A 22,516-nucleotide genomic window follows, 5' to 3' on the forward strand; every position below is an offset into this window, starting at 1 on the left:
CTCCAGCAATGAGAAATGTATATCCTTTACTTTTGCAGCTAGTTCCAGCTTTGAGAACACATGTTAAAACAGACATCAGCCCGGACTCCCCTGGGTGAGTTATTCTGTCTGTGAAACCACTTCACAGTCACCTTGTTTATGTCCCTTTCCAAATGTTACAGGCCACAAAAACAGCATTAAGTAAGTTGTGTATATTTGTTGAAAAATGAAATACAATATCTGAAAGTGTGTGTGTGTATCACACAGTGTCTGCATGACAAATGTCGTGCCTATGTAAGCAGCAGTAAGGTTTGCTTCATCTATTCTAGACCATTACAATAAGTCAAAATAAAAAAGGAAAGAAGTGAAAAATTTAGAACAAGCTGTCCATTCAATCAACAATCTCCTCATTCTCGGGTTGAGGGTGTTCTTTTGACCTAAAAACAAACAAACAAACAAAAAAATCACTTTCAATGGTACATACTCATAGTTCCTCTGGGGCCATTAAAGATTTAACTTCACTTTCAAAATCTAAAATTCGTCCAATGGTGAAATTGCTCAGATGGACCCCAGTCTTAAAAAAAAAATATATATATATATCCAGAAGAGACTGAAATGTGCTTTGTTTAGTGGCAAATTGTAAGATAGATCTTTTTTATTTTATTTTATATGTACATATATATATATATATATATATATATATATATATATATATATATATATATATTTTTTTTTTATTTTTTTTTTTAATGTTTGGCAGTTTGAGGAAATACATCGTTCCAGTCTGAAATGCCACAACTTCCTTCAAACTGCCAGAAGTCCCCGTTGTAGTCACTTCACTAAAAATGACAACTCCGCAGTCTGCGGCTGCGCCACACCAAGGTACTTTCATAACAGCTCCAGGCAGACTTGTGTGTTGCCTGGACAGGATTTTTGGCTTGGGAGTGCCACATTTTGCCTTACTTTCGGTTTCATTTTGAGTCTGCCTCTGGAAAATTAGGTAGATTTGGTAGCAGGGGGGCAGTTAAGTGTGCAATATCCAGATTCTGGAGAGACACTGGCAAGTTTTGATGTGCACAAAATATGGAGCAACCAAAGGGTTATTGTTTTTTAATGCTCTTATGATAATTATAACAAACTAATTACTCAGATGGACTCTTTATCCATTTGAAATGATCAGATAGAATCACTGACAAGTAACTTGCTGTTCCATGCATGACAGCATCGTTTCAGTTCTGCAATCACAGGAAGTTCAAGTCTAATGTGTTTTTCTTCTTCTTTTTTCTTTCCATTTTTAGCATTGTCTTAACAACTGGCTTAGTACTTAAGCAGGTGACAACTGTAACTGGTTGCCCAGTATAGCCCACAGAGGAAGGTGACGTGCGCAACGCTAACGCTAATGACGCAGGCGATGATGCTTCAGCAGCACTTTTTCCAAAGCTGGGTGGCATTTTGAAAGAAGAACAAAGAACAGCGCTGAATCTATTTAAAATGGGTGAAGATGTATTTCTGTTCAAAGGCTGACAGATTATTAATAAGTGTTTAGTGAAACGCCGTGGCTGAATGCGTCGCTAATGAGTTGAAGTTCTATCAACTTTCAGCTTTCTAAAAAATAAATAAATACTAATCTTTTTTTTTTTTCTTCAACACGGTAGAAAAATGACCTCAAGCTCCAGAATTTTTACCCTTGTTTGATTGTTTGTTTGTTCCGGCAAGTGGACTATAGATACATGTAGATGTAGCACACAGTCTTGAATCAATCGCCAACAAACACATCAGGCTAAACTAATCTAACTTTTAAACTTCCCTTCTTCAGCTAAATTTATTTGACCGTTTTTTGTTTGTTTGTTTGCTTGTTTGAACATGTGCCTTTAGCTGGTTGTTGAACTCATTGAAGATTTAAAATAAAATAAAAAACGTCTCAAAAAAGTTGTTTATCAGAAACTTTGAAAAACACTTGGAAAAGTCAATAGGCAATATTTTGTCCCTCATCTCAAATCCATAGCAACGACCTACAGCTGGGAACTTGAGGCTACTGTGTCATGAGACGAAATAAACAAATAACTTGGATTCAATGGATCGATTGCGAAAACAACTTTCCAAATTTTGCCTCACCTGTGGTCTTGTTGAAACACCCAGTTGTGGAAATTTGCACTTTGTGATCTCACAAAGTGCAAATTGTTATTGTCCAACTAGGCTTTTGGTGTGAGGAGAATGCTCAAAACCCAATGTACAGGTGCTGGTCATATAATTAGAATATCATGAAAAAGTTGATTTATTTCAGTAATTCCATTCAAAAAGTGAAATTTGTATATTACATTCATTCATTACACACAGACTGATATATTTCAAATAAATAAGGAAAATAAAATGTGCATGTCCTTTGGAAATCAAGGTCCCAGAGTCTGGAGGAAGAGAGGAGAGGCACAGAATCCACGTTGTTTGAGGTCGAGTGTAAAGTTTCCACAGCCAGTGATGGTTTGGGGTGCCATGTCATCTGCTGGTGTTGGTCCCCTGTGTTTTCTTAGGTTTTTGGTTTTAGAGCACTTTGTGCTTCCTGCTGCTGACCAACTTTATGGATTTCATTTTCCGGCAGGACTTGGCACCTGCACACAGTGCCAAAGCTTCCAGTACCTGGTTTGAGGACCATGGTATCCCTGTTCTTAACTGGCCAGCAAACTCGCCTGACCTTAACCCCATAGAAAATCTATTGGATATTGTGAAGCGGAAAATGCAACAGGCCAAACCCAACAATCCAGAAGAGCTGAAGGCCACTGCCAGAGCAACCTGGGCTCACATGACACCTGAGCAGTTTTGGAGATACTGAATTTTTTGTTTTTCATTAGTTGTCAATTATAATCATCACAATTAAAAGAAATAAACACTTGAAATATATCAGTCTGTGTGTAATGAATGAATATAATATACACGTTTCACCTTTTGAATGGAATTACTGAAATAAATCAACTTTTTCATGATATTCTAATTATATGACCAGCGTCTGTATTTTGTGACAAACAAAGGGCTAAAAAATATTTTTTAAAGATGTATTATATTGCACGACTGGCTCGTGGGGCTGGTGTGCTGTATATCAGCGCTCGTTACCGTGAGCCTGTTTGCAATTGTAAACTATTAGACGTGTGAAAACTAGACTCTATCTATTGTGCGAGGACCTTTGTCTGGGGAACTGAATAAAAACATTTCCTCTTGAGTATTGGTCTGAAACAGGAATAGACAGGACCAACAGGATACACGGTGCACATTAGATTTGGAGGTCAAGTGACACTTTATTGAAAATAAAAAAAGATCACCCTGAAATTACCAGGAACGATTGTGTGAGGGCAAACATCTATGTCAGCAGTATTCAAACTGACTGCAAACATCAAACTTTTTAAATGTAGATCACATGTTTCCACTGGTTATTAAAAACACACACACACACACACACACACACACACACACACACACACACACACACACACACACACACACATCTCTCCTCCCTCTTGTCCCGAGAACGCCTCTGCACCAAAAAAATTGACCACTCCTCCAGGCTCTCGCCTTGCATGTTGGACGGCTCTCCCAGGTTGCAGGAGACGTCGCTTGGAATGGCCCACTTCACCGACGCTCAGTGCGGTGCGGGTCAAGCTCTGTCGTGGGCCTCTTTGCCTGAGCTCGGGGTCTTGCCGGACGCCGTGGTCCGGGGGCAGATGTTCTCCGAGGCCTACGCCGAGAGCCTCCATCTGCCCCAGGTGGAGACGTTCGGCAGCGATGAACCGCCAACCTTTCACCAGGCGGATCATCCTGGATCCTGTGCCGCCAAATGTTGGGGCCAGCGCGGTGAGCCTCCACGGCAGGGGGCTGAGCACAATCCCACCAGCGCCATTTTATCCACGCCGACGCCTGATTGGTGGTGCGGCCTCGGATCAGGTGGTGGCATAACAGAGGCGCAGAGGCGCTGGGACATGTCGCAGATTGAGGCTGGCGATAGTGAAAGTACCAGAGAGGGGAATTCAAGGGAGAAGGAGTGGTTAGAGCTGGCAGGCGGGAGGATCGCGGTTCCCCTGCAGCAGAGCTGGGACAGAAGGCAAACAATGTTGCTGCCTGAGGCTGAGGCGCGTTGCTCTCTCTCGGCCATGGAAGAAGCAGCGGGGCCGCTGGCACCCGCTCCACCAGCCGCGGGTCAGTCGGGGGGCGAAGACTTCCGAGTGTACGACGGCATAGAGACCATAGCGTGGGACGCGGACTGCTTCAGCGACTTCGCGGGGGCGAGGGGCGCTCGAGCAGGAGGCGCGCAGGCGCTCGCCGACAGGTCGAAGGTCACGGCGGACGACCTGCTTTGCATGTCGCGCTGTCTCCCAGATGCAGCAGGCGAGGAGAAACTGGAGATGCACTCGGGTGAGAGCACACTCTCTCTCTCTCTCTTTTTTTTTTAAAGAATTCTGTCATCTCTTATCACGTTTTTCTACGCAAACAAGCAGTCACGATATTGAGGATGGAACTCACTTCTCTGTGTGCAACTTTCTCTCCTTTCCGCTTTTTCTTTCTTTGTCTCTTAACTGACAGTTACATGGTCTGTGTGAAGCTCGCACGCCGGCGCAGACTCACTTTTGGTTTCAGTCCCTCCTGCAAAGACTGGAACACAAACAAAGGGATTTTAAGAGCAGCTTTAGTTTGGAGAAAGTATTCTTAAACAAAACAAAAAATAATATTAATAATAATAAATGCAGAGATTGTGCAGTGGGCTTTGTAAAATTGCAGTTATGTAAATGTTTCAGTACATATTGAGAGGAACGTTCTAAAACAATGTTGAAAGCAGGATCAAGTGGTCTGACTTCTGTCTGATAAAATTCTAAATACATGTGAATGAATCACTTATGAAACCTTATCATAAAATTAAATGTAATTTAAAAACAAAACAAAACAAATCTCTGAATGGCCACATGCATAGAGGTCAAATCATGATGTGAAGCTGTTTGTTACATAACTAATGACTAACCCATAATTATGACAAAGATTGTTTTGCTGGTCTTTGCCTTTCAAACCTTTTTAGTTTGGTATTTTCATGTATATATTTGATTTTAATTCACTTTGTATTTTCGCCTTGTATTGTCTTATATTTCCGTCTTTATATGTATTTGCTCAACTGTTTCTGCCACTCCCTGCTCTACAAGTGTTATCCTTTTAATGCCTCTAAAAGTCTCTGGCATGCATTTGGCTTTTACGACCTCGCTTCCCATTTTAAAGGCCAAATGAGAGGGATTTAGTGGCATCTAATGGTTGCAAACAGTGTGAATGTCGATTCCTGTTTTCTTGCGTCCCGTGACGTCACATCGCTCTGATGTCAGTGGTGATGCAAAGGTGAAAATGCAAACCTCTAAACCGCTTTTTCTGTGCCGACGAAAATACGAATGCGGATTATTTTCAGTGACTGTCAACAAGACTTCCTCATGAGTCACACGCTGTCAAACAAGAATTCCTGCCTTTGCCGAGAATAGGCTGATTCTACAAACAATAAGAGTTTGCATTAAATGTTTGCCATAATTGGACTTTATAATGAGGGCACGGCCAGATTTCGTGGCACACCCTGATAGACTTTGAGACTTCTGTCTACCCAATCAAAGTTTAAAAGAGTTTCGGTTAAAGATCTACCTGTGCTTAGCCATAACCGGCAACCGTAACCTGACCTCAGAATAGTTTCGGTCCCTCCTTTTTTGACAATCAGCCCAGCGGGGAACAACGCGCAGACTCCCAGGAGATAACATGTGCAGCGCTGGTCAATTAGCGCGTCAACGAACGGGTATGACTGTTACGAGGGCAGTTGCGGGAAGTTGTGAACAGGTAGAACAAGCGTACCATTATACAAATATATCCTTTTGATTCCCAGTTCATGCCCTCTGGTGTTTTGTGCACCATGGTGAATCAAATGTGTTGCATTGTTTGAAACAGTGAGTGTCGTTTAGTTTACTTTTAAGAGACAAAAACTTTCTTTTCTTTTTAATTTTAATTTTTTTTTTTTTTAGAAAACTGCACAAAGGATGTAAGTGCTCAAATAATAAATGTTGTACAAATCAATGAGCGATTTAAAAACTAAATCTCAAAAAGTATGATCGCTAGATAGATAGATGTGTTTATTACTATCAGTAGCCCCCTAGAGAATTACAAGGTCGGATGTAACCGCCCACATCTGGAGCATGCGGAACGGTTTGGCATGTCTCGGTGCGCAGTTGTAAACCAAAGCACGAAACAGTTTGACTTCGTTGGGTCATGGTGGAGGAGGTCGTCTGAGGTAAATGCGTCACCGATGGAGGTCATCGCGCGGAGACGAGGGCGGCGTGCGGCGGTCAGCAGAACGGACAAACTTCCACATCGCCCTGGTAACGTGGGGACAGTTGTTGTTAGTGTTTGTTAGTTTAGTTCCCCCATCCCGGAAATTTCAAAGAAGAACGAACCAGGGGCGCTCGGTCGCCAACGACCACTTGCCGTTTCTCCTGCTACGCACGCACCCACCTATTTTGTTCCGCTTTGTGTAACAATTGGCGCTTGTTTGACTTCATTTGCTCAACTGCACTTGTGTCTTTTATCTATTACTTTTTGTTTTTACTTTCACTGAACTGTATATTGAGATTCCGTGATTTTTTATTTATTTTTTATTTTTTATTTATTTTTTATTTTATTTTATTTTTTTAAAGCTCGGTCCAGTCTGTCCCCCCCCCCCCCCCCCCCCCCCCCACACACACACACACACACACAATTTTAATTAAGTGCGGGAAAGCTCCTTTATGCGCACCGTGCACGCCCTCCGATTCTCCTGATGAGTCAGATGAATGCACAGATGCTTCGAACGAGATGAGCGATAGTAAGAATAATAGTAGAAAAAGCCTTCTGGTGTTTACGGGGGTTACCGTCTTCATCTTTAGAAAAAAAAAAAAAAAAAAATCCCCATTGCGCCGCCCGCAGGGGGTACACTTTGAGGTGTGAATAACGATTTCACAACTTTATCACGTTATATTGCAGACTGAGGCTGCTGCTGCAGCAGCTGCATTAAGCTTTGATTTACGCTGAGGTTAACAGCAAAACACAACTAAATAGACCTCTCACATACGCTGGCAGTTTAGAGAGAACTAGAAGCACAACTCTAAAAAGAAAGATAGAAAGAAATGAAAGATGTCTGAAAATGGTTTCCTTAGTCAAAGGACTCACTATATTACAATTAACCAGCCTCTCAATATGAATGCATTCAAAAATATGTGGGCAGGCAGCATCACATATCTAAGTTTCATCATTACACGTTCAGCTTTTTATTTTAATTTTATTTATTTATTTATTTGTTTTTCTTTTCTTTTCTTTTTTTACACATTGCAATGCAATGATTTCTATTGCTTGTTTTTTTGTGCATGCGCAATGGAGCCAGTGCTGTGAGAGGAAACAGGATGTAGTGGCATCAGAGACCGATAATTTGGCAGCACCTTCTGTCACCAAAGGCACCACTGTGGGTAACCCATGCAAGTTGTGTTTATGGTCTGCGTGGTGCCTCACTGTCAGCTGATGCTGCGCCATTTGAGCCCACTGACTCCGAGGAAAGAGTAAAACAAGCGCAGAGAGCATTGTACTGAAGTTGCATTACCACACTGAGTACCTGTTGCCTCAGAGATTAAAACTGGATTTCTTGCAGATTTCCTTCCTAACTTACTGAGTCAGCCTCTCATACGGTGAGACGGACGGGGCTGAAGGTCGCAACCGGCACCGTACCGTTCGAGTCTGGCAGGCTGTTTATTGAGGGTCATTTGGTTTATTATAATGTAGCATTGTCTCGTAACTTTTTTTTTGGCCTGCTCTGATAAGTCAAGTCAAGTCAAGTCAATTTATTTGTCAATTTCAGCTGTATGTACAAGACATACAGATTAATTGAAAAGGCGTTTCTCTCGTGCCCACAGTGCAGAAATATAACCATACGTTAAAAAGTTAAAAAGAGAGAGAAACATAATAAAAACATACTAAAAACCTACATAAAATGTAGGAGGAGGTATTTTTAAAACAGCAGCAGATGTTTTAAGTGCAATGATGATAAAGTGCAATGATAGAGCAGCATTGTTGGTATTAGGACTGTTAATTCCTGTTTAGGAATTTTCCAGTTATGTATTTAGGAGTCAACCAGTGCTCTCCATCCAGTCTTTCCACATAGCTTTGCGAATCATGCATGGATGAATTGATGCCAGTATATGGAAGGTGTCTTGGTTTTACTTCAAGTTGAACCAAATGAAATGTGAATTGCTGTTGGTTTGTGTCATTCTTTCTCTCTTTGTTGCAACACACTTTTAGGGTATGATCATTTTAACCCTGATTAGATTGTGCAACAGCAGGACGATGGTTACAGATTAAATTTTCAACCCTCCGTGTCACGTAGCAAGCCATTGTCTGATGGTAGGGCACAGCTAATCGTTGATAGCTGTCTGCCTTGAGAACTTGAGACTGCCTTATGAATTTGGATCGCCGTTACTTTGATCAAAATTGAATTTGTAAAATGCAATATATTTCTTATGGATGCACTGACTATGGTCACATCAGCCTTATTTGTTGATCATCTGCAAATATTTCTAATGAGATGATATCGTGATCATTTGCAAATATCATCAATTGAGTTTTTATTCATAAAATTTTACTTTATTCTTTGTTTTATTCTATCCCTGTTTTGATTTCATTGTAGCTGAACCCACCTTCCCATAAAATACATAATTTTACATCATTGTAACCCCCCAGTAAGCCACTCAGGCAGCCTTCCGAGTTTAAACATCGATTTTGTAATATTGATTATTTATTTATTTATTTATTCATTTATTTATGGACATGTGTCTGTTTGTGTTTGTAGGTCCCAAGATGCAGAGACCGGACCACGGTCCAATCATTTTACCTGATGACGGAGTTCTGCAAGGTTAGTGTTCGGTAATGTCCAGTCAGTGCTTCTATATTATCTCTTGGCATGACACTAATTGAACAAAGTGAACATAGACATACATGACATAGAAGAACATCAAAGAAGAAATTCAAGGCCGAAATTGGAAGATATTAATAATAAATAGCTTAAGATAAAGGAGATATTTACTAAATCAAGCACAAAAACGACAAGATATTCTTACAAAGTAGGTGCTGCAGGGAAATACTGTAAAGAACCATTGGTCGTTTGCGTATCTTATAGAGAGGAGCCAGTGTCTCGAAGCACAGTAAGATACATAATTTGCGTTCCACCACATCAACACATTATACATTGACCACAGTGGCTTTTTTGCAGGGATTAAGGAGACTTACTAAATACAAGATATAATCTTACAGCCTCTTACATAACTGGAATTATCTGCCTTCCAGTCTAGACAGTTTGTTTTTATTATTACTGTGTGTACGTAGCTAGATGTCAAGACGCACGCAGTGTCAGCGTCCATAAAACTGTAAAAACGCACTGAACTCACTTCAGATGCTCAGTTCCTGCTGCTGTTGTCCATTTCCCAAACACAGAAGCCAGCTGCTTGAGGAGAAATTGAAAATGCAGGTGTTGCGTGTTTGTTGTACCGCCATGTGCTGTATTTCTCTAAATAAAATCTGATTTGCCCCATCTTTTCTCTTCGTGTTTTCAGACGACCTATCTGAATTCCTCTTCAGCGACAATTATCTGCACGGGATAGTTGGTAAGCTGCAAACAGACCCCTGGCTACTCGACTCAGTGCTGGTAAACTTACCCCAAAAGATCCCGGCTGTCTTCTGCACAATGTGTTTTTGGACACTTAGGCCGCAGAAGCTCCTATTATTCATTAAAAAAAAAATGTTGCATCAAAAAACATTGAGACTTCCTGAGCATTGTTACATTGGCGACTGGCGCAATCAGTGCTTTTTTAAGAGACCAAACCGAAAGATAATCACTTGTTTTATTTTCCTTTTAAATTTTTTTTTTATCACGATAATAATGGTGGTCGATTTAAATCTTTCTCATCAAAAACATCTTCCTGATTTCCAGACTCGGGTGAGCTGTTTGATGGGCTGATTTATGAGGAGGAACTCAACAGCTGCGGTAAGAATCTTGTCGAATGAATTCTAAAACTCACTATGAAAACTTAAACAGGCTGTTACGTTGGCAGTTATCGCAGCGTGGAACAGAATTAAGAGGAACTAAAGCTAAAGTCAACTTTATTTTTTTCTCAAAGCACAGGAGGTAGAAGTCATTGGTGCTTCCTGTTTCCCGATGTTGATGGTGTTTCTTCAGTACTATTACATTGGATTTAGGGCTGAAACCTTCAAATCTTTGTCTGGTTCAGGTTTGATCCCCTTGCCTGAAAAGCTGCCCATGACAGACGTCCTCCTGCAGGCACACGAGGTGAAACTTGCAGTCCAAACAAATAAGAGGAGGATACGACAAAAAGGTGAACATTCAACCCTTGGAACCTCAACGGAAAACAATCACACCTTCCCAGTATTGCCGTTGAGATTTGAAGTCCGATATCGCATACATCCATCTTGCTGAGCTCCTGTCAGAAGCATTTAGCAAAAAAACACAAAACAAAACAAAACAGGTCTTTTAGTCTTCCTTAAATCTAAGACTAAGAAGTTTGTTGTGGGGAACAACCTGTCAATGCCTCACTCCCACCTGCCTTTGGAAAGAGTTCAGGTAAATGATGTGGTTGCGATTCATTAATTGCTATTCGCTGGAGGGCCATTGATTTAAATCCATGAAATGCGTTGGTATGCCGGGCAAACATGCGCAGTGCTTGGTTGCGATCTTCAGAAGAAGGCTGACAAGCAGGCAGACGCTAAAAAACACCCATGACATTGTGATGGTTTTGTATGTAGGCAGAGCAACTACAATTTGGTCTAAAGAAAAAAGACTTTTACACCAAACAATGTAGTCTCTGTCATTGCTGTCCAGGTGAACACTGTAGAACGTGCTTCGCCCAAACTGTTAACTTACCTCTGAATGAGAATACGATTCCATTGTTCCATTGTTTTTCTTGCTAGCTCCGCTGTTGCAGCCATCCTGTCTTGAGAGTACTCCATCCAGGCCAAAAAGGCAACGAGTAGCAGTAGCAGGTAACGTTTTTTCCTCTATTTTTGGTGTAAAAACCAACGTGTGAGAGTGGTTGCACAGAAAAATGTTCAGCTTTTCCATCCAGCGAGCTGAGGCTATTTCGATTTTTGTCATATCTTATTTTCGTGGTTTGCAGTTTCATGTCAGATCATTGTGACTGTAGCACTTAACCAAGTAGCTTTCACGTCACGTTGTAGTCACGTTGCCATGACTCGTCTTATACAGTTTAAATATATCCAATAAAACTTATATCTTAGACAAACCAATGACCAAATGAGGGGTCATAACTGTCTTTTCTGTCTTTCACAAGGCTCTCAAGATTTGTCCGGTGTACAATTATTCCGCTACAATTTTGACCCCATGACTTGTACATTTCCTGCAGGTCATTCAAGAAGAAAGGAGTCACGGGCTGAGCCGGCTGTCGCACAAGGTAATTATATAATTTCCCTGCTGTGATATGTATTCGCCAGAGAAGCTACATTTAAATTGCTAGGCTGACGTGTTGAAGGATTGTAGGTCACTTGATTTCATGTCGCATGCAGCTCACAAAACAGGAAGATCACTTTTTTTTTTCTGCATGTGTATTTAAACTCAACAACTTTCAATTCATTGCTGAGCTTCCTTCTTCCAACTACGCTCTTCACTTCACTGGTGCAAAAGTGAAAGTCTTGTTTGCTGTGTTTCCATGTCAAACAACCTGTTTTGATTTTTCATCCTTCATGGTGTTTTTCTCTCAATTCTTGCTTCCCAGGCTCTGACGCACACTCAGAGCCCAGTCCAGCCGATATTACAGAGCTCTCTGCGACTCCTCCGCGAATTCTTCAATTTCACCATCCAATTCAGTTCATCGCTATCCCAGACACTCCAGGTTATCCCATTGTTCAAACACTGAGCATCTCACCTTCAGTCATTGGACTTCCCATTCCCAATGCAGCTGCTCCCCCCACTTTTATAATAGGTGGGTAAAGCATTGTTGCTGTTTTCTTAAGTACATGCTCACTTCTTTCAATTGTCATTTCTGTTGATTGTGGCAACGTCTTAAAAATTGCTCTTCACGTGCGCTGATGCCTTGTTTTGTGGTACAGTTCCTGCTACGTCGCCTCCCTCCCGACAATACGTGCCACCTCTTTCCCCAGGTTAGTACACAACACTTGGGTGTTTGTTGCGTATGGTCATGTGCAATTTCCTACCGGAGGCCATGAAACTGACCTCCTCTTGGTTCTGTAGCGGATGGTGCTGTGGCGCCGCTCCGAATGAGCTCATCCCCGCCTGGATCTCTGTCAGACACGGCGAGCAAAGCCATGTCTCCCTCTTTTGCCTCCCCAGTCTCCCCCAGCACTGGTAATCATAAAGTTGATGACTTACTTTCCTTTATACTCCTTTTGATTTTATTACACTGTCGTGCTAACTCATCACAAACGTCCTTTCAGAGATGTCTCCAGTGAAAGAGTCACCTCTTCCTCGACCAGTTGCCGACATCCCACGTGAGTTGCCGCGCTCTTTTGCTCCTTCCTTCTTTACTTGCTGATACCCTCCCTGTTCACCAGTTTTCTCAGATTAGGCAAATGCACCCTGTGGACCAGCGGGGAATTTAATTGTCCAAATTTGCTTTTCAGAGGTTGTCATGGATTACATCAAGCAAGCCAAGGCACATATGAGTCAAACCGGCCAGAACGGGGAGTCGGACCTGACCTTAACGTCTCATCATGTCGACGTGCAAGTGTGCCAAAGACATGTTGCCAACAGATGCACCAAGAGCACTCCTAAAACCCTGGACAAGGAGCTTATCGTCATTGGAGACACTGATCGAAAACAGAGCCTGGTGGAGCGCACGCAGGTAGCACCTCCTCATCTGTTGCACTGCCTACTCAGCAGCCTTTGATTGTATGATTTGTGACATCACTTGCTTCTAGCCATTCATTAATACCTACATTTTCGTCTTTCTCAGATCTTCGAATGTTCCAGCGGGGTCAAGACCAAACGCTGCATATTGCTGCTTGGCGATGCAGGAATGGGAAAAACCACTTTGATGAGGAGGCTGTGTCTTGACTGGTCCACCGACTGTATCCCTCAGTTTGACTTTGTCTTCCTGTTAGACGGCAAAGCTCTCACTTTAAAGCAGCCGACTTTCAGCCTCCAGACCCTCTTGTTGAACCTCTCCACCTTCGCTTCTCCGTGCTCGGATCTGGACGCCGTTTACGCTCAGATGGCGGCGGCCCCGAGGCGCGTCCTCGTCCTTTTTGATGGTTTTAATGAGTTACGGGACTACGAGACCCTCCTTCAGCCTCAGGAAAAAGACTTGGTGACGTCGCTGCAGAGAGACGGCAAAGCGCAGACGTTCACTGTCAAACAGTTGTACTCTGCGATCCTTCAGAGGGTCCTTCTTCCTGGCTGCACTCTACTGCTCTCAGCCCGGGCGAGGGGCACCGCCACCCAGCTACTCCGGCGGACAGACAGGTTCTTTGAGGTCTGCGGCTTCTCCCCCATAAACATAGAGACGTATGTGACCCAATATTTTGCTGATCCTTCCCTCAGATCGTCTGCCTTAGATTGCCTAAAAAATTGCGAGTACCTTCGTCTTCTTTGCTGGAACCCCGGTCTGTGTCGCCTTGTCTGCCTACTTTTGGAGCTGTCCAAAAATATTGAGGTCCTTCCGAAGACTTTAACTGAACTCTGCAACCAAGTGCTTCATTTGAAAATGAAAAAGGACACAGACTGCACCCAGCACACTAAGGCCGAGCTTCACACTGAAGCAACACCCCAATCCGGGGAATCCCACCCAGAAATCCCAGGCAATTCTCAGGGAAAGAGAAGTGGCCGGAATGCTGAGACCACGTGGGTCAACACCCAGCGGGCAAGAAGGGAACGGAAACAACAAAGGAATGGAGGTGATGTCATAGAAAGAAGGCGCAGGAGTGTTGTTGACGAAGTGGAGCGATTAGAGGAAAGAGTGCTACTGTCGCAGCTGAGTCACTTGGCCTGGGACAGCGTCAAAGTAAACTCCTCCGTCCTGAACACAGAACGGAGCTTTTCATCCAAACTCAAGACATTTGCCCTCAGGCTCGGACTTATCGTCTCCCACAACCTGAGAACACGACATGCTCTTTCAAGTGGGGCGTGCAAATCAGAAAGAGAGGAAATTGATGTAAATGGTGAAGAGTTGGAAGGAGGAAGTGAGAGTGAAAGTGCGTCAACCAGGGGATCTGAGTTTCCATGTGACCACGTCTTGTTGTGGTCCAGCCCTGTCCTTCAGAGTTACCTGGCAGCCGTTCACCTGACTCTGTCAAGGTATGTCTCTTTTCTCAAGTAAGAGATAATATATTGTTTGCCCATCCACCTCATTAATTTTATGGGAAGTCTTTAATAACATAATTACTTTTTTTTCCTCCAGGACTGTATCAGACCGTGCCTTTCTTCAGAACCTACCTTTCCTATCAGGCTCAAAGGGTCGTCGACGCCCTCAGTGGGAGACCCTCGAGCTCACCCAGCGTTTCGCCTTCGGATTTCTCTTCTACAGCAAGACGGAGCTTCAGTTGTTCCACTCGTACACCAACGCCACTTTTGCGGACATGTTACTGAGCAAGCGAGCCCTGGTAACCAAATACTTTAGGGACCTTTCCTGTGCTGATTTGATGCCCGCCCAGGTCCTGGAGGCTTGTCATTATATATATGAGGCGACTCTGAAGCAAAGCGGGGAGAGGGGCTGCACTGAGTTAATTGCTCAACTGGCAGCAAAGCTTCCAGAAGCGCTGACATTTCGCGACGTACCGCTGAACCCGTCGGCTGTGTTTGCCATGCAGGATGTCCTTGAAAGATCAGATGATCATAAGTTTTGTTTGGACCTGGAGGATTCTGGGATACAGATCCCTGGACTCAGGACTCTGGTGGAGCACAGCAACATCCAGTCGTACAGGTAAGATGCCACGTGTGCGAGTCAATGAAACCTTTTCCCTATTGTGCTTGGACTCTCTCACCGGACATCATATTACGTACTGCATGTGCATGGATGTCACTTGTTTTCTTTTTTCACAAATCAAACTGACAACCCTCAACACTGCAATCTAATCCTCGTGCATGGCCATATTCCTCGCCCTCAGCTGAACCATGTGTTGAGACGGTTAACTATTGACACAAAGGAATGGGTTTATTGTTGTTTTAATTGTTGTATCACTGAAAGTCACATACATCAAACATCCCTGGGAAATTTAATTTTAACTTTAAAAGAATTAGCTGGACATCACTGACTGCTAACAGACCGAGCCGTAGTCTGCGTGCTCCTGCTTTTGGATCATAGATTGCGCTGTTAGTTTGCATGTTGTGTGTGATCTACTTAGACTTCCTGCGCCACATGTGGTGGAGACTGCCTCATCTAAATGATGGTTGTGCGCCTGCTGCTGCTTTCCGGAAAAGACAGCAGAGTGACTGCATGAATGATTGCAGCCACACAATTGTAACCAGGACTTTACTTTATCGAAAGACGTGAGAACTGTTGCTTTTGATGAACACGTTCTGTCAGAACACTTGGGCCGTCAAACCTGGGTTGGCAGTTGACAACAGACATTAATGGCATGAGGGATTAAAACCCTTATTTAATTGGAAAACAAAAAAGCATTGATTGTTCCATATGAGGCAAATATTTTGCAAGCATTTAATACCTGTTTTTCAAATGTGCTATAAATAATGCAAAAATAGCGGGTTAAGTCAGTTTCTGATTCGATACGAACACCTGTGGAAACAAATGACTGAAATCAGCTTGGTTTGCAGATGTGCTGGCAGAAGCCAAACAAGGAGGACGAAAAGTTTGTTTCTGCAGAAATATCAGTGGGGGATAGGGTCTTATCATTGGGAGTGAGAATGCAGCATTCGCAAAAGAATGTGAGGGACATGTTGTGTGAGGCAGTTGAAGTTAATCAGTGTTTTTTCAATGAGGAAAAAAAAGGTTGTGACCAAACATAACAAACCATGGTGATTAAGAAATTGTGTAGTTGGGTGTTATTGTTGTTGTGGTGGGAAGTTGGTTTGGTTGGTTGCATTCTATTGCAAGTTTTTCCAGCCTTTACATTTAATTTTACTTTAAAGGTGAGGATGAAAGTTGAAAGTGGAGAGAGTTGGGTTCATTGAAGTCATGACCTAGAGCTTTTCGTTGCAGTTTGGCCCTTTTCAGCTTGGCAATAGGCAACAAAGTGAAAGGGTATTGGTATTGTCACTGCTTGGAACTTTATTTTATTTCATCCTATCATCGGGGCACAAATACCTCGTGATTCTGCAAAAGAAGTTTCTCCATCACGATCTACCTGATACCAGGCAAACATTTTTCTGATGGCCATGTGCAAATTTAAATGTCCTGTAGGGCGTGCATTGCCGACGCCATCACGTTGTGGGAGCAGCTTGAGCAATGTGGTGACGACGTACTCCGGGAAAAAGCAGTATCCAAATTCAAGGTCAACCCCCTGAAGGCCACCCAGGTGTGCCACATACATCACTTGGCAATGCTGGTAGATGTGCACGTGAACAAGAGGCTTCCAAACAGGTAGCACAACGCACACATTCACACGATGGAAAGTTGGACAATTGATGATGGTGGTTTGCAACATACGGTTTCAAATGTGTTTTCTTGTAACGTTTAGCTCCAGGGACGATGATTTCATCCTCGCTGACGGTGTTCCAGCAATCACAGAACTGCACAAGCTGGAATTTGAGTGAGTAACATTTGAACTGGTGATTAGAATGACAACGCTGCTGCTGCTGCTGCTGCTGCTGCTGCTGCTGCTGCTGCTGCTAATGATGATAATGATTTGTCCTACAGGCTCGGTCCAGAGAAAGGTCCAAAGGCTCTTTCTCGGCTGTGGGAGCTCCTGCCAGGCCTACAGAACTTACAGCACCTAGAGTAAATAGACGCAGACGTCTAACATTCAGCAAACCAAAGTTTCTGTGTTCATTGCATCAGACAGTGACTGTTTGTCCTCCTTTTAGCCTGGAGAACAGCAAGATTGGGGACAATGGAGCAGAGAAACTAGCTCGCGCTTTGGTTTCGCTCTGTTTCCTAGAGGTGCTGAAGTGAGTGAACCGTGTTTCTTCCTCATTCCGTAGCCAATGTTTTAAAACAGCAATGCCAAATAGATGACAACACCCAGTTTGTCACAAGGTGCGATTCTTATGGGCACTATGTGTGCTATGTTGAAGCTCAATGCCATTTCCTCCTTTCCCTCTTTTTTTTTTTTGGGTCATTCTAGGTATGCATTGTCCTGATTGTTTAGGTCAGGGGTTGGCAACCTTGGGCTTTAGCGTTTAGCGTTGGAAAAGAAAAAACACCCAAATTAACATAATAACATGGAAATACAAGGAGAGGACATTTTTATTGTTATTATTTTTTATTTTTTTTAAATCGAGCTTGTTAAGAAAAGAGAAGAGATTACACAAAGCCATCTCCAAGAATATCCGCATGTACACAGAAACGCTGTGGGGGGAAGAAGAAGAAGACCTAGAGTCCGGTGTATTTACAGAAGTAACAGCTCGCTAACATTGCACTGTGAATACGGCAAAAAACGCACGTGAAAAGACGGTGTGGATAGACGACAAAGTTGAACTTCTGCTTCGAGTTACTTACTTACTATCTCCGCCATCTTTGCATCAGTTTTAAGAAGCAGAAATGGAGAGGTGTGTTCGGGAGAGGGAACTGGAAATATCTCCCTGACGATTTCCCTTTGGCTTTTAGTGTGTCCCAGAACTGCATTGGAGACTGCGGAGTGGAGACACTGGCAACGTCGTTGAAGGACCTGCCCAAGCTGCACTGCCTGAGGTACATGTTGCGGTCTGAAAGGAAAGGACAACCGACGCTTGTAGCAGTGCCGTGGGGGCGAATTTTCACTTCCCTTTCCCTCTGTTGCTTTTTCCAGCCTCTACAGTAATGTGATTTCTGATGAGGGGGCGAAGAGTTTAGCAGCCGTCCTGCCACACATGACCTCCCTAACTGACCTCGAGTAAGTGTCAAATTTTTTTGGGAAAGATGATTGATGAACGTCTGTGTTGTAGCTTCATTTGTTACTGTCACTTCGCATAGCAGTGCCCTTTTTTCATTACATGCAAAGTTTGACCTATTGTGTTTCGGTTTGACAGTGTAAGATACAACAAGCTAACAGACGTTGGAGCGCAGACCCTCGGAGTCAGTCTGAGAAACTGTAAGACGATGAAAACATTGAGGTAAGAGAACCGTTTTGTGTGTCACTTCCTTCTTCTTTCTTTTTTTTTTAGCCAGAAAAACAAAAACTAAAGTTTCGGTTTTTGATTTTCTCTCCTCATCATGTCGGGTTCTTGACGTCACCAAAGGATGTGGAACCAGTGCATTCCATATGGAGTGTTTGAGAGACTTCAGCATCAAGACAGCAGGATACTTTTGTACGACTGCAATGTATAAAAAAAAAAAAAAAGACCTCAAAGTGAGCCTTTTGTTGTCCATCCACTGAACAGAAGTGAACACTACATAGTATGTCGAGTTACGCATTGATGGGAACCATTGATGAGAGAAAGGTTATGAAGAGCGGAAGAGAGTACTAATGAGAGGAAGGTGGGCAGGAAAGACAATAGACGCAAACACATCACACCTGCTGCTTTGTATAAATCAAAACAAAACACCTGCTGCTTTGTATAAATCAAAACAAAACACCTGCTGCTTTGCAGAAATAAGCTTCCGGATTAAACATACTGCTGGGGTTCTTAATGTGACGGTGTGTGGCCGACGTGAATGTAGAATTTTTATCTGCACCTGTAAGCTATAGCTTGCTGTAATATAACTTGGCACTTTATTGTAAATAGATGTTTTATTTTCCATACTATCTTTGTCATAATTTCACTGAGATATTCACACGAAAGATTTCAGTTCTCTAGTTTAATGCAGAATGACCATTAACGTATCAGGGCCTTGTAACTCTGTATAAATTACACTTTTTTTTTTTTATTCCACAGAGTGTTTGATTGTTTTGTAAGATGACCAAAGTACGTCATGTCAAGACGCTTCAGGTTTTCCTTAAGATGTGTTTTCTTTTATTCTATGTATTAGAATTATTTTAATTTGAAATGATTGAAAATTCCAAAACTACATTAAACTGGTGGAACGTGTTATTAGGCTAAACAAAGATGGTGGCAACCAAAGAAAAATGGCGGAGCGCCAGCGTTGTAAGCCTTCTGCTGTGGCGCCCCCTGCTGGACAAAAATGGCTTGCGCACATTGTTCGTAAATTGGGACGTCAACGCCCCCTGCTCTTTTGATCTTCACAAGTCATTTTTACAACCATCTAAAATACAGATTGCCATTGGAAACACGCGAGCTGCCATTCACTCAAACTTTATTGCGTACATGTTGAAAAATAAAACTTTATTCATCCATGGCTTGTTACAGCATTCGCTTCCCTGCAAGAGTGGACATGAAGGGATGACGCCAAATGTGTGGTGAAGGCTGCAGCTGCTGATGGATCTCCATGTTCTGCACTGCCACCTCCACACACATTCACTTTTCATTGACTTCAAATCCACAATAGACAAACTCTTAAAAAAAAAAAAAAAAAAAAAACGTCTTTGACACAGTGATTTATTTCATCTCTGTTCTCGAGTTGCAGGATGGCTTTTCCTTCAGTGTACATTGTGAATGTATATTTCCTGTCGCATTGGATCTGAGCAGGCACGTCTCTTCTTGCTCTAATGCTTCAGTCTGAGACGATGACGCGGCTTAAAAGCTTCAGCAGACGATGAAAATGCGCACGATTGCGGTTATGCCATCCGGTGGATGACAACCACACTGGGATGTGTAATCCAATAATTCACACTGAAATGAAATCATGAGAACATGGCCATGAAGATATCACTCAGCAATCACCCTCTTTTTTTGCCCCACTGACGGATAACAGACTTCCTCCATTTATCCACAACTTTAGCTCGCTATTCCTGCCTCGAAAGAAAGAACATCTGAAGATTCGTGAACGGGAAAAATTGACATGTTCTCCCTACAACACACAGCTGGTGCTGTACAATCAAAAATGTCCTCACCGTGTGTACTTAATGCTAATTGCAAAAGTAAACCTCACTGAAATAACAAAAAGGGACTGAAAGTCAATCCTTTCCTTTTTTTTTTTCTTTCTTTTTTTTTTAAGGTTGATTCAGCCTTTGACAGAACTGAGTGATATGTTTGACCCGTCCAGCTGTCAAATGCTTTACTGCTAACATGAAATAGCAACGGCTATTGTGAGGTAACTGCATGTGATCCAGGATCGTAATTCATAAATTATCAGCTTGATCCTCGCCAACACTGTGACAAGCGCTGCAAATGTGTGGAAGGTGTTTCTCATAATATTGACAACATCGGTCCGAGGACTTGCTGCTATTACTGCATGTTCACAGGCTGCGGCCAGCATTGGCTTCACGTTGAAAGTCCTGCGCCCCTGAGTGCGTGTACATGTGTGTGTGTGTGCGCGCGCTCGCGCGCACGTGTCCCTGAAGCGGATGTGCGTGAGTGGGTGATCTCAGAAGTCACTGGGCACACCGGGTGCAGGATGGCCGGACCGCCAAATGCACTCGTCCCATTTGCCCTGCGCGCCGAGTTGTTTTCGTCTGCCGCTTGCTCTGAGTCAGCGGGACGCAGCGCCAGGGCCGTCGATCAGTTCGCCTCCGGAGGGTCGGCAGCGCACGTCCTGCAGCAGGTGCAACGGCTGCGTCCCTGCCCGCCGGAGCCGGATGAACGCAGGCAACCTGAATCATATTCCACCTGTTTTTTTTTCCCACCCCCCTGATGACTGACAGCCGATCCAGTGCGGCTCGCTCTTTGGACTGGAACAGCAGGAGGTCGTGAGGCTGGTGGAGTTCGTCTCCCTCCTCGGGCTATGGTCTCTCAGGTCTACAGCCTAGTGAGGGGACCTGCAAGTGTTAAGAGATGGTCAGCAAAAGTTCTGGAAAGTACTTACGCCAGGTATTAGCACTTAGCTCTTTATTGAAATGACTCTTAAAACACTGGAGAAAAAAAAATGGCTGAAACCCAGCTATTTTGTGACTTACTTACTATTAATATAATTTCTTACGAGTTTGACGGGCCAGATTAAAAAGCGTAACGGGCCGCATGTGGCCCCCGGGCCATAGTTTGCCCATGCCTGGGCTATTTAGTCATTTAGTCATAATGAAACCATCCAGGTCATTTGAATGTAAAAAGGATTACGTTAGGGCAACTGGGCTTGTGCTTGTGAGGACTTTAAGGCCAGAACAAGTCCAAGACTTCTGCTTTGCTCTGAAAGTCCACATTCCAATAATTGTCTGCCCTTTAATGTGACGTTGTCATAACGCACTCCATAAAAAGGAAAACGGACAAATGAACCAGATGGACGGGCCAAGAATGTTTTCCTTACTTTTTCCCTGTGAAATCGCATCTGACCAAATCGACTTCAACACGTCCCGACCTCCACCGGGCCTCTTCATCCCAAACCATTGCGAGTTCCCGTCTCGAGCACCCGTCACTCGAGGTAGCCCTCGAACACATCCAGCTCCGTGTCCGCGTCGTAGGGGCCAGAGGCGGGATCGGACAGCACCCCGAGGTCCACCAGCGCCTGGTCCATGTCCTCGGGCAGGAACACTATCCCCACATTCAAGACGATGTACTCCATCAGAAATGCATAGTAGAGGATGAGGACGTTGACAAAGAAGAGGCCCAGATAAAACATAAATGGGAGTTTGTCTAGCAGCGATTCGACAGAATCTAGCTGAGCAAAAACTGGGTCTGTCATAGAAAGGAGGCAAAGTTTTGTGGTGCCAGGATTTTTTTGCCCCCCTCTTTCTTTTCTTCTCTCTCTCTCTCCTTGGTGCTCGTGTCACTGCGAGAAACCTCTCAGGATCGATGCGACCCGGGCGTCCATGTTTCGGCTCGTCCCGACCTGTAAACACGAATTGAGACACACGCAAGTTGGATCTCCACCACTTCTCTGAATCACTCGCGCGTGAAGAGGACCCGGCCGGCAAATATTTACCGGACCGAGACGTAATGTTCGTACCTAATAATAACCGCAGGGCGGGATGAAAATATCACGTTAGCGAGCTTGACGCATTCTTTACTTTGGTTCTGTGGCTTTGCGGAATTCACGCCATGCGAGCTTGCTGAGAGAGGGGAAAAAAAGGTTAGAAACAGTAACAAGCAGCGCTCTTGGGCACAAACAAAGACGTTTCTACAAGCAAATGTGATTTCCTAAGCACATCTCGACGTTTAATAAACGATACACTTACGAATACACGTTTTTGGTGCTGTTTCTCAAGGTGTATGCCCCTTTTCTATTTTTGCCAACTGCATCAAAACAGTCCTCGCCACAAAATGACATCTGAAGCCTCGGCTGTTGATTGGCTGGCTGCATACCAGGCTCTGCTGTGATTGGTCTAGATGTTGGCAGTCGTTCTAACCTGGCTCTAACGGTTCCTGTCATCCGGACGCGTCGCGTGCTTT

At 43.5% G+C, this 22,516-nt stretch overlaps 2 protein-coding genes across 6 annotated transcripts; one reads left to right on the plus strand and one right to left on the minus strand.

The window, feature by feature from the left end:
* Positions 1-747: 747 nt before the first annotated feature.
* ciita (class II, major histocompatibility complex, transactivator) lies at positions 748-18,879 on the plus strand. 3 transcript variants are annotated; one of them, XM_076023887.1, is made up of 22 exons: positions 748-861; positions 8,849-8,910; positions 9,599-9,659; positions 9,986-10,039; positions 10,284-10,388; positions 10,981-11,052; positions 11,433-11,480; positions 11,802-12,008; positions 12,136-12,186; positions 12,278-12,391; positions 12,481-12,534; positions 12,667-12,887; positions 12,999-14,338; positions 14,442-14,963; positions 16,401-16,580; positions 16,678-16,749; positions 16,857-16,937; positions 17,024-17,107; positions 17,766-17,849; positions 17,947-18,030; positions 18,167-18,250; positions 18,377-18,879. In XM_076023887.1, the coding sequence occupies exons 1-22, from the start codon at positions 825-827 to the stop codon at positions 18,462-18,464; spliced, it is 3,705 nt and encodes a 1,234-aa protein (XP_075880002.1). In that variant the 5' UTR covers positions 748-824; the 3' UTR covers positions 18,465-18,879. The 3 variants fall into 3 exon arrangements, with proteins under 3 accessions (XP_075880002.1, XP_075880000.1, XP_075880001.1); XM_076023885.1 differs by lacking the exon at positions 748-861 and adding an exon at positions 3,550-4,377; XM_076023886.1 differs by lacking the exon at positions 748-861 and adding an exon at positions 6,204-6,356.
* Positions 18,880-19,374: 495 nt separating this feature from the next.
* dexi (Dexi homolog (mouse)) lies at positions 19,375-22,430 on the minus strand. 3 transcript variants are annotated; one of them, XM_076023912.1, is made up of 4 exons: positions 22,303-22,430; positions 22,074-22,176; positions 21,435-21,956; positions 19,375-20,952 (listed from the first exon to the last, which is right to left on the minus strand). In XM_076023912.1, the coding sequence occupies exon 3, from the start codon at positions 21,807-21,809 to the stop codon at positions 21,540-21,542; it is 270 nt and encodes an 89-aa protein (XP_075880027.1). In that variant the 5' UTR covers positions 21,810-21,956; positions 22,074-22,176; positions 22,303-22,430; the 3' UTR covers positions 19,375-20,952; positions 21,435-21,539. The 3 variants fall into 3 exon arrangements, with proteins under 3 accessions (XP_075880027.1, XP_075880028.1, XP_075880029.1); XM_076023913.1 differs by having other exon boundaries at positions 22,074-22,389; XM_076023914.1 differs by lacking the exon at positions 22,074-22,176 and having other exon boundaries at positions 22,303-22,380.
* Between the last annotated feature and the right edge of the window lie 86 nt (positions 22,431-22,516).

The sequence above is a fragment of the Nelusetta ayraudi genome, unplaced genomic scaffold (assembly GCF_046127955.1).
Source record: "Nelusetta ayraudi isolate G7.1 ecotype Tasmania unplaced genomic scaffold, CSIRO-AGI_Nayr_v1 ptg000016l, whole genome shotgun sequence".
Lineage (NCBI taxonomy): Eukaryota > Metazoa > Chordata > Actinopteri > Tetraodontiformes > Monacanthidae > Nelusetta > Nelusetta ayraudi.

Coding starts and splice junctions, on each gene's coding strand:
- ciita (XM_076023885.1), top strand. CDS start 3,588: ATGGCCCACTTCACCGACGCTCAGTGCGGTGCGGGTCAAGCTCTGTCG. Junction 14,964..16,400: donor AGCAACATCCAGTCGTACAG/GTAAGATGCCAC, acceptor AATGTCCTGTAG/GGCGTGCATTGCCGACGCCA. Junction 17,850..17,946: donor CCCAAGCTGCACTGCCTGAG/GTACATGTTGCG, acceptor TGCTTTTTCCAG/CCTCTACAGTAATGTGATTT.
- dexi (XM_076023912.1), bottom strand. CDS start 21,809: ATGACAGACCCAGTTTTTGCTCAGCTAGATTCTGTCGAATCGCTGCTA.